The following is a 12,095-nucleotide window of genomic DNA, read 5'->3' on the forward strand; positions in this document are numbered from 1 at the left end:
GCCAAATTCATTCTTCTTTTTTGACAAAGGTAGCTAGCATGGCAAATAAATTTCAAAACATTCAACTACTATAAGGTAACAAAAAAAAACTCAACTTTGCCTTTGAAGAAAATAATTAACTGCACAAAATAAATTGAAATAAACAATAAAAATGGAATCCGATGTCAAAAAAGCTATGCAACTACTTGGCTTGGCCTTTTGCTTTTCTTACAGATAGATTCCATTAATGTGAAGAATCATAGAAATATCATTTATACACACTGATCTTGACCTTGTAGAACTTTGAAAATAAATGTGAAAATTATTAGTGAAGGCAGACGGTTTATTCAACATAATTCTTTATTAATTGAAGAAAAACATGGATGATAGAAATCTGAAATGAAAACAGAAAATGCTAGAGAAATTCAGCAGGTCTGGCAGCATCTGTGAGAAGAAAGTAACGTTCACATTTAAAGTCTGGTGACTCTTCATCATAACTGTAACATGGTACAGCACACTTTGTTTTAAGTGGCATCTTATGAACCATCATTGGATTAAATGGATCTCTTGATCAAACAGAATTTTTAATCAAACAACACACTCGTGGTTCCATAGGTGCTGGTTAATAATAAGCTGACACTAAAGTGGGGTAGGAGGGGGGAAAAGAGGTAAGCAGATAGGTGGAGACAGCCTAGACAGAGTGAGTTATGAAAGGGATAGGTAAATAAGGAGATTATGGATAGCAGGCCAGGACACAAGAGAAGTCAAATAAGTGATACCAAGAGCTAAGAGTGAGAAAATGAGCTAGCTGTGCTGAACACAACCCATACAATATGATAATGGGCCTAGTAGTACGTGAGAATGGACGACTGTATTAAAAGCAACCCATATCAGAACTGGACCAGGTGTGGGGTGGGTAAAAGAAAATGTGAAAGGATGGAATCAGGCTCTAAAGTTATTGAACTCTATGTTGAGTACTAAAGGCTGCAGCGTCCCCTAAGCAGAAAAAGGAAATAAAAACCAAAAGAAGTGCAGATGCTGTAAATCAGAAACAAAAACAGAAATTCCTAGAAAAGCTCAGCAGGTCTGGCAGCATCTGTGGAGAGAAATCAGAGTTAATGTTTTGGGTCCGGTGACCCTTCCTCAAAACGGAAAATGAGATGTTGTTCTTCAAACTTGTGCTGAGATTAGATGGAACAGTCCTGGGAGCCTGTGACAGACATGCTGGTGTGGGAAAATGGTGGTGTGTTAAAGCAGCAGGCAATAGGAAGCTCGGGTCATTTTTGTAGACGGAACGTGGATGTTCTGCAAAGTAGTGACCCAGCCTGTCTTTTGTCTCTACAATGTGGAAATAACATTGTGAGCAGTAAATGCAGTAGACTATGCTGAATGAAGCACAGGTAAATCACAGGTATATCTGGAGCCTTGGATGGTGACAGGGAGGATTAAACGGGCAGATATTATACCTTCTGGGATTCCATGGGAAGATGCTATGAGAGTGTGTGGAAATGTTAGGAATGGAGGAGGAGTGTACAAGATTGTCCTAGAAGGAACGTTCCCTTCGAAATGCTGACAAGGGAGGGGAGGGGAAATATGTGGCTGATCATGGCATCCTATTGGAGGTGACTAAAATAGCAGCATTACAATCTTTTGGATTCAGACACTGGTGAGGTGGTAATTGTGGACCAGGGAGATACATTGCTGTAGCAGGGGAGGCAAGTAGTGAGGGCAGAAGTGTGGGAGATGGGTTGAACATGGATAAGGAATCTAATATGGTAACGATGAATCTTCAGTTGAGGAAAAATTTGAACAATTTGGAGTCCGTCCACAGAAGGTAGCAACATTATAACAGGTGCAATGGAGACAGAGAAACCAGGAGATTGGAATACTGTCTTTACAGAAAGCAGTCTGTGAGGATGTATAGAGTCATTGACTTGTACAGCACAGAGACAGGCGCTTCCATCCAACTCATCCCCTCCAACCAGATATCCTAAATTAATCTAGTCCCATTTTCCAGCATTTGGCCCATATCTCTTGAAACCCTTCCAATTCATGAAAGCATCCAGGTGCCTTTAAAATGTTATAATTGTACCAACATCCATCATTTCCTCTGGCAGCTTATTCCATATATGCACCATCCTGTATATGAAAAAGGTGCCCCTCAGGCCCCATTTATATCTTTCCCCTTTCACCTTAATCCCAAAACCTCTAGTTTTGGACTCCCCTATTCACCATATCAATATCCCTCATGATTTTATAAACCTCTATAAAAGGTCACCCCTCAGCCTCCAAAGCACCAGGGAAAAAAGTCCCAGCCTATTCAGACTCTCCCAATAGCTCAAACCCTCCAACCCCAGCAACATCCTTGTAAATCCTTTCTGCACCCTTTCAAGTTTAGCAACATCTTTCCTATAGCAGGGAGGCCAGAATTGAATGCAGTATTCCAAAAGTGACCTCACCAATGTCCTGTACAGCCTAACATTACATCTCACCTTCTACACTTAATGCACTGATCAATAAAGGCAAGTGTACCAAATGCCTTCTTCATTACCCTGTTGACTTGTGACTCCAGCTTTAAGGAATTATATACCTGCAACCCAAGGTTTCTTTGCTCAGAAACACTCCCCAGGAACCTGCCATTAAGTATATAAGTCCTGACCTAACTTGCCTTACCAAAATGCAACCTCACAGTTATCTAAATTAAACTCCACCAGCCACTCCTTGGCCCATCTATCAAGGTCCCATTGTACTTGGAGATAACTTTCTTTACTGTCCACTACATCACCAATACTGGTGTCATCTGCAAACTTACTCACTATTCCTCCTATATTCATATCAAATCATTTATATAAATGACAAAAAGTAATAGACCCAAAGTAATAGACCCAACACTGACCCTTGAGGCACACTGCTGGTCATATGTCTATACTAAGAAAAGGAACCCTTCACTACCACACTGTCTCCTGCCTTCAAGCCAATTTTGTATCCAGCTCATCTGGATTCCACCTTGCTAACCCATCTAACCATGTGGAATCTTGTTGAGCACCTTGCTGAAGTCTGTATAGATAATATCCCCTGCTCTGCCTTCATTAATCTGTGTCACTTCTTCAACACACATTCAGATTAGTAAGACACAATTTCCCACACAAAGCCATGCTGACTTTCCATTATCAATCCTAGCCCTCTGGAATACATGTAGATCCACAACTTATCCACCACTGACATCAGGTTCACCAGCCTTTGATTCTATGGTTCCCTGGTTTTTCCTTACCAACTTTCTTAAATAATGGCACCACATTTGCCAACCTCCAGTCTCCCTGCCCCTCATTTGTGGCTAATAATGATACAAATATCTCGCAAAAGGCCCAGCAATCACTTCCTGAACTTCCCACAAAGTTCTGGGATATACTTGATCAGGTCCTGGGGATTTATCCACCTTTACACATTGTATGATGTCCAGCAGCTCCTACTCTGTAAATATGGACACTTTTCAAGATGTCATTATTTATTTTGCCAAGCTCTCTGGATTCCATGTCCTTCAAAACAATAAATACTGATGCAAAATAATCCTTTAGTATCTCATTCAGCTCCTGCAATTCCATGCATAGACAGCCTTGTTGATCTCTCGCTAGTTATTCATTTGCCCTTAATATATTTGTGGAATCTCTTTGGATTCTCCTTAACTCCATTTGCCAAAGCTATCTGTCTTTGCACTCTTGGTTCCTCCCACTGTACTCCTACTGCCCTTAAACTCCACGACAGATTAATTCAATCCCAGCTGTTTATACCTGCCACATGCCTCCTTTTCCCTTGAGCAGAGCCTCAACTTTTCTGGTCAAGCCATATTCCCTACACCTTGCCCTTCCCACTAATAGGAACATACTGCCTCTAGACTCAAGCTATCTCATTTTTGAAGGCATCCCACTATATTTGAGGCAACTGTAGGAGTCAGAGGGTTTGTATCAATGGCCAGCCTATCCCCAGAAATGGAAACAGATACGCTGAAGAAAGGAAGAGAGTCGTCGAGATGGACCAGCTGAAGATTGAGGGCAGGATGGAAATTAAAAGCGAAATTGCTAAATTTTTCCAATTCCAAACAACAGAGGGAAGCAGTACCAATAATGTCATCAATGCACTCGAGAAATAAGTGAGTGGAGGGGTCAGAGTAAGATTGTATGCCACAAAGAAACAGGCAAGACTGAGGCCCATACGGGTATCCATTGTCATACTTTTCACTTAAAGAAAGTGAGGAGTTAAAAGTACAAATTGATCAAAGTGAGGAAAGAAAGGGCGGTAGTGGATGGAATGGTTCAAGCCTTCTTTCCAGGATGAAGTAGAAGGCCTTGAGACCATCTTTATTTTTATATTAATCTTCAGAGATTGTTATAACCCTTCTTTAGCAGTCATTCTGTTCGGAAGAAGGCATAATGTACACAAAATATTGAGTGCTTTTCGCTGTCCAAACATGTTGCCAGATCTGCTTAGTTTCTCTAACAGTCTGTTTTCATGCCTCAATTAATTGAGTCTGTTAGTTATTGATTTTGGCCTGTGAAGTAACCACATTCAGGTGTAACAAGCCTCAAATATATTTTCACGTCAGCACCAAATTATGATGCTCAATTGAAAGCTGATACATACAATGTGTCGAATGATCATCTTCTGCACCATAATAATTGTGAATCAACCAATTAGGAACAGATTACATAAAATACAATATATGTAATCTACTCTACAACTAACATACTATCGCCTAGAAAGTGATGCATGCATGTGATCTTTCACTCATAGGGATTATGCATCAATATTTTCCAATACAGTAAGTCTCTTACCATGAGACTTACTCCCTATCCCTAATTAGAGACTCTTTATATACATATTCAAATTACTGAGAGATAGATACTTCTAACTATAGCATATGCATCAATAATATTAGAGTATTAATATCATTTTGGAGGCTTCTGAAGATGCTCTAGAAGTTGTCTTCGTAACTGGAATGAGGAACTGAGCCTTGTGGCAAAAAAAAAGGTACAGTATGCTATTGCCTGAAAACCTGGAATAGAACATAAACAGCTTTTGACAGCTTGATTTTCATTCCTCTATGAGAAACACTGATTAAGTATGTTTAAAACAAGTATCAAAAAAGTACAGGATGCGATTGTCAAATTACACTCCAGATACTTGCCTGTAACAGCATCATAAAACTCTTCCTCACTATTCATCCTCCCTTTGAAAGCAAATTAAAACTCTTGTTTCTTTTCTAATGAAGGCACTTTAGCACATTGTTCTCTTTAGACAGTACAGTTTCTTGATCTGATTTTCTATGTTCAACTACCTAAAAACAAAAAAAAACACATTACAAATTGAAATCAGGACTACTAGCCAGCTATTAATAAACATTAAAGTCATTACATTTTTAAATTTTTCCCATCTCCAATTGGGAAGCACTACAAGAATTTAGATTATCTACAACCTCTACCATCAGGGAGAAGGTACATAAGCCTAAACACACACTCTAGCCAGTTTCGTCACAGTTTCTGCCCTACTGTTGTTAGCATACCGAATGGACTCAAACTCTTAACATTCGCCTGTGCCTGTGTTTTTGTTTTTGCCACTGTTTACCTATTATTTACTTATCTATGCGACTTAACTCTGATCTGCCTGCATTGCTCGCAAGACAAAGCTTTTCACTGTGCCTCGGTATACATGACAATAAATTCAATTCAATTTACATTGATTGAAAGGCTGGGTGTACAGCAGTAGAATGTTAGCCTAGCAAAAATGTTTTATAAAAAAGGTGAATTGGAAGTGGTGACTCTCCACTCAACAAGTTTTAATAGTAAATCACCTACTACTGTTTCTTGATATGAAACAAAACCAGTCAGAAGTATTGCAGGTTTTTCATTGATCGATACGAAATATTCATTCTTGGGGAAAGTGGCTTTTCCCATTTCAGGCTAAAGCATGGCACAGCCAGATACCCAGCTAGATTGATGAGTAAAGGTCCTCATTTTTCAAAAAAATGTACAACACCAAACAGTATCTGTTACTGTACAAATCTATTATTTTGTCACCCATCTTATGACAGATTGAAAGAACAATTGGAATGAAATTATATAAGAACTTGAGATATTGGTGTCATTCCATTTCCCCCCTCAATCTAAGCCAAACACTCAGAGACACAGTACAGTTTTACCTCCTTCGTTGTTATTCCAGGCCCTGTACAGAGAGAGAATGATCACCCATGTGCACAGGGACAGGAGTTCACAATCTTCTCTGGAACAGCAGTTCCTCAATTAACTAAATAGTCATTTTACAGGGAGGAGCAGCCAGATAAGGCAACATAAATATTAACTGAGTGACTGTTACAATCAGCAAGCATCAACAGTAAACATTAAACTATCTGCTGTTATGCAATGAATAACTGGCTTCACATAATGAATACTTTTCACCTTGTTAAACTGACCTCACATACTGAATGCTACCTCATCTTGTTAAATGGCTCTACATAATGAATGCTTTTCCACATTGTTAACCCATTACCCTTGCCTCCAGCACCCCATTGTTAACTGTTAGTTTGTACCTGATCGGAGTCATGCTCAGCTGAACCACTCATTTCACAAAACTCAGAGCTTAACTCTCTCTCTGCCTGCTTATACCCTATACACATTCTCATTGGTGCAAGCTTACTAGGAACTGGACTGAGGCAGCCTCAGCCTGTTTCAAGTAGAACACTTGCACTGTTTTCAGAAAGTTCCATTATATTTGCAGTAAGCTTCTAATCTGAAGTGAAACTTCATTTATTTTTCACCATCAAGCTTTAAAATACAATTGTGAATTCAATGAAGAAAGGCTCAAGTCTTCATAAAAGGAAAACTAAGAATGTTCATAGTCAAACCTCAAGGAAAAATCCATTTTAATGCTACCATGGGATTACTCATCCAGTTATTTAGTAGATACATTGATTTGAAAGAGTTCTGTGAAAGATATCAGTATAAAATCTGTAAAATCAACAATCTTCCCTGACTAATACTCAGCACATTTCAACCAGGTGATTGTTTGAAAAACTCATGATCAATATTGCTGGGATCTGACTAATCAAACATTCGAGAACATCATTTTTAAACCAGGTATCCAATCACTTGAAATCCTTGAGGAGGTTTCCAGGGGACTGCCAAAAATAACCATAGAAGGTAGAGAATGCAGGCATCATGTAATCTAACTACATCTCAAGTGACATTTCAAAATCACGCTTCAGTGCCACAAGAAGTATATTCAGCCAAAGTCCTTTAACTGACCATGGCTGTTCATGCACGCACAATTGGAATTAGCTCACACCTGTGACATTTCACCAAACCCCTCATCTGTGCCCCAATTTGGTATCATGCCACAATTAATGACCAGGACCAACAATAAATTTATCAAGTAAAACCTAAGTAATATTTAACTGCATAATTAATCATTTTTATACATAAAAATACTTTTACCATGTTACATATGTTCATTGATTGTTATATAGGGGGATCCGCAGAAGTAAAAAGGGTTGAAAATCCTTGCTCTAATCACACAGACCATATTATTCAGAGTTTAATCAAGCTTTTGGTCACCAGTCAAATTATCTCAATGTCAAACTTTGATAGCAGTCCCTAGTTTTACAATGTTAATGATGGCCCAGTAGTACTATTGCTAGACTATTAATCTAGAAACTCAGCTAATATTCTCATATCCCATCATTCGAGATGGTGGAACTTGAATTCAACAAACATCTGGAATTAAAAATCTAATGATGACCATGAAACCATCGCTGATTGCTGGAAAAACCTATCTGGTTGACTAATATTGTTCTCAGGAGAAAGTGAGGACTGCAGATGCTGGAGATCAGAGCTTAAAAATGTGTTGCTGGAAAAACGCAGCAGGTCAGGCAGCATCAAAGGAACAGGAGAATCAACGTTTCGGGCATAAGCCCTTCAGGAATGAGGAGGGTGTGCCAAGCAGGCTAAGATAAAAGGTAGGGTCATCTCCTCTGCCCTGAAGCTTTTCTCTGCAGTCCTCACCTTCTCCTAGTTGATTTTAACCTACTGCGAATCCTCTTGCAAGGATGCCTTCCTTGAAGAAGCTCTCCTCCTCCCTCTACAAGGATCTCAGTGAGTCCCTCTTTCACTGCACCCCCCAGGTCATCTCCTCTGCCCTGAAGCTCTTCAGCCACATCCTCAAACAGACTTGCTACCACAGCCATATCTCCTTCCTCAGCACCTGTCTACGGACTGACCCCGCATGGCCAGCTTTCTCATTTCCCCTCCCCCCACCTTTTCTCAGTCCCAACCCTCAGACTCAGCACCGCCTTCTTGACCTGCAATCTTCTTCCCGACCTCTCCGCCCCCACCCCCTCTCCCGCCTATCACCCTCACCTTAACCTCATATTTCCAACACCCCTCCCCCAAGTCCCTCCTCCCTACCTTTTATCTTAGCCTGCTTGGCACACCCTCCTCATTCCTGAAGAAGGGCTTATGCCTGAAACATTGATTCTCCTGTTCCTTTGATGCTGCCTGACCTGCTGCGCTTTTCCAGCAACACATTTTTAAGCTCTAATATTGTTCTCACCTGGTTTGTCCTACATGTAACTCTAGATCCATAACAGTGTGGTTAAGTCAACTTCCTCAGATATGGCCTAGCAAACCAGCATCAATCAATCATTGTACCAGTCACGACAAAGTCTCAATAAAGAAATTAAACCAGATGAACCGCCTGACATCGACCTAAGCACTGGAAACAACAATGGCAAAAACAGCTCTATCAACCTAGCAAAGTTCTCCTAATTAACATCTGGGGGCTAGTGCCAAAATTGGGAGCACTGTCTCACAGATTAGCCTAGTAACAGGCAAACATACTCATGAAATAATACCTTATAATATTCCAGACATCACAATCACCATCCCTGGATATAGCTTGCCTCACTAGAAGGTCAGCATTGGTGATAGCACAGTGGTATATAGTCAGGTGGGAGTTGCCATAGGAGTCTTCTACATTGATTCCAGACATAAGAAATCGCATGAATCAGGTTAACCATGGACAAGGAAATTTCCTGCTTAACACCATATACCATCCTCCCTCAGCCAATGAATCAGTACACCGCCACGTTAAACAACACTTGGAAGAAGCACCGAGGGTGACAAGGGTGCAAAATGTATTCTGGGTGAGGATTTCAATGTCCACACCAAGAGTGGCTTAGCAACAGCAATACTGACAGAGTGGTCAAGTCCTAAAGGACATAGCTGCTGGACTATGTTTGTTGCAGGTAGTGAAGAAACCAACAAGAGGGAAAAACATACTTGATTTCAATCTCACCAAATCGGTCTGCTGAAAATACATCTGTTCATGACAGTATCAATGACAGTGACCAATGCCTACACAGTCCTTGTGGAGACAGAGTCCTCACTTCACATTGAGAATAGTGCAACACAACACAATGGAGGCTCTTATCGTGCTAAATGGGCAGACTTCAAACAGACCTAGTTACTCAAAACTGGGCATCCATGATGCTCTGTGGACCATCAACAGCAGCAGATTCATGCCACAACACAATCTGCAACCTCACGGCTTGCATCCTTTTCCAACTCCCTACCATTACTAATAAGTCAGGGAATCAGTGGAGTGTGCAGTAGGGGATACCTCAAAATGAGGCGTCAACCTGGTGATGCTACCAGAGAGGACTACTTACATACCAAGCAGCAAGTGATAAACAGATCTAATATAATCCAACAACCAATGGATCAGATCCTTTGCAGTCCTGCCACATCCAGTTGTGAACAGTAGTGTGGAATTAAGCAACTCACTGGAGAAAATGGCTCCCCAAATATCCCCAGCTTCAACGAGTGAACAGTCCAGTGCAAAAGACAAGGCTAAAAATCTTCAGCCGGAAGTGTTAAGTGGATGATCCATCTTGGCTTCCTCCAGAGATTCTCTCCCCCCACCTCAGCATCACAGAAGCCCGCCTTCAACCAATTCAATTCAATCCACATGATATCAAGAAACAATTGGAGGCACTGGATATTGCAAAGGCTATGGGTCTTAACAACATTCCTGCAATAGTATTGAAGACTTGTGTTCTAGAACTTGTTGCAATATTAACATTTACTTGAAAATTGTGAAAATTCCTTTTACCCAAAAAGTTGGACAAATCCAACTTAGCCAGTTACTGTTCCATCAGTCTACTCTCAATCAATAAAGTGTTGGAAGGAATCATCAACAGCATAGGCTTTGCAACAACCTACTCACTGACACCCAGCTAGGGCTCTGCCAGGGCCACTAAGCTCCTGACCTCATCACAGCTTTGGTTCAAACATGGACAAACAAATAAAAAAAAGATAAATTCCAGAGGTGAGGAGAGAGTGACAACCCTTGCTACCAAGACCACATTTGACTATGTGTTACATCAAGGAGTCCTTGCAAAACTGGAATCAGTGGGAATCACGGGGCACATGGTAAGATGGCTGTGGTTGATAGAGGTCAGTGATCTCACCTCCAGGACATTTCTGCGGGAGTTTGTCAAGGTAGTTCTAGGTCCAAACATCATCAACTACTTCATCAATGACATTCCCTCCAAAAGATCAGAAGTGGGGATGTTCACTGATGATTGCAGAATGCTCAGCAGTATTTGCAACAACTCAGATATTGATGCAGTCCATGTTGAAATGCAACAAGACTTGGTCAATATCCAGGTGAAAAATGAAAAGTAACAATCACACAGCACAAATACCAGATAATGGCCATCACCAATAAGAGAGACAATCTAACGTTCACCTTTGTCATTCAATGGCATCATCAGCACCCGTGGGAGTTGACATTGACCAGAAATCCTACTGGACTAGCCATACAAATACAGTGGCTACAAGAGCAGAAGTCTGTCCATCAATGACAAGGCACAAGTCAAGAGTATGATGGAATGCTCCCCACTTGCCTGGATGGGTGCAATTCCAAAAGTAGAAGCTTAAAAATAGCTCGCTTGATAGGTATCACATCCACAAACATCTATTCTCTCCACCACCGATGCTTAGTAGCAGCAGTGTGTAGTACCTACAAGATGCACGGCAGAAATTCACCAAAGACTCTTAGACAGCACCTTCCAAACTCACAACCATTTCCACCTCAAAGGACAAGGGCAGAACACCAGAACCTGCAAGTTACCCTTCAAGCCACTCACTATCTGCACTTAGAAATATATTCCCATTCCTTTAGTGTTGCTTGGTCCAAATCCTGGAATTCCTTCTCTAACGGCTTTGAGTGTCTACCTACAGTATGTGGACTGCAGCAGTTCAAGGCAGCTCAACATCACCTTCTCAGCAGGAATTATGGACAAGCAATAAATGCTGATCAGCTAGCGGTGCCAATGTCCCACAAGTGAATACAATTCTTAAAAAATATAAATGCAGGTAGTTGCTTTAATAGCTAAGCAGGAACATTTTTTCTTCAAAATGCATTTTTGTAATGACAGTTCCATAATAAAAAGTTAAAAATAAATGTCACTAATATTTGCTATTATATTTATGAGGCCAATAGTAAACCACACATTTGTTTCTTTTTCTTAAAATACACGTTTATAACATGACAAAAGGTTCACAATGCTGGCTTCGACTTAGAAATACATTCATATCAAGGCATGTTGAAACATCTGAAAATGCTTCACTTAATTTAAAAGTCCAACTGATAATGCCTACTTTCCTTCCTCCCTGCACCAAAAGAAAGCAAAACACATTTCCAGGAAACAAGTAAATTTAAAAAGTTGGCTGTGGCATTTATTTAAATTGCTATTAAGCATTTTTGGCAAAGTTGCCCCTGCAAGATTCACATATGAATTTTCAGCTACAGGGCTACGCATACAAGAATGCAGAGTGGTTGTGTTATAATAATCAAGCAAGGAGCCATTATGTTCAGATGATGGATTAAAAACATGAGTTTCACATTTTAAAAATCTGATTTATTAAGGTTCCTTAGGAAGGGTACTCTATTGTACTAACCTCGTATGGTGACAACTAATGTAGCTGACATTTAACTACATTGTGAAAAGGTCTAGCAAGCACTCCATTCTCAAGAAAGTGACTGTTTTCAGGCAAAATTAGGAA

The 12,095-nt window shown here is 40.4% G+C and overlaps 1 protein-coding gene across 2 annotated transcripts in view; it reads right to left on the minus strand.

Moving 5' to 3' along the window:
* The window catches only part of osbpl2b (oxysterol binding protein-like 2b), a 71,455-nt gene that overhangs the window by 32,907 nt on the left and 26,453 nt on the right, over positions 1 to 12,095 (minus strand). For both annotated transcript variants that reach the window (XM_043710639.1, XM_043710638.1), the window contains exon 3: positions 5,162 to 5,311. In XM_043710639.1, coding sequence (XP_043566574.1) covers positions 5,162 to 5,198 — 37 coding nt within the window. In that variant the 5' untranslated portion in view covers positions 5,199 to 5,311. The remainder of the gene's footprint in view (positions 1 to 5,161; positions 5,312 to 12,095) is intronic.

Source organism: Chiloscyllium plagiosum, chromosome 20 (genome assembly GCF_004010195.1).
Source record: "Chiloscyllium plagiosum isolate BGI_BamShark_2017 chromosome 20, ASM401019v2, whole genome shotgun sequence".
In the NCBI taxonomy this organism is placed as follows: domain Eukaryota; kingdom Metazoa; phylum Chordata; class Chondrichthyes; order Orectolobiformes; family Hemiscylliidae; genus Chiloscyllium; species Chiloscyllium plagiosum.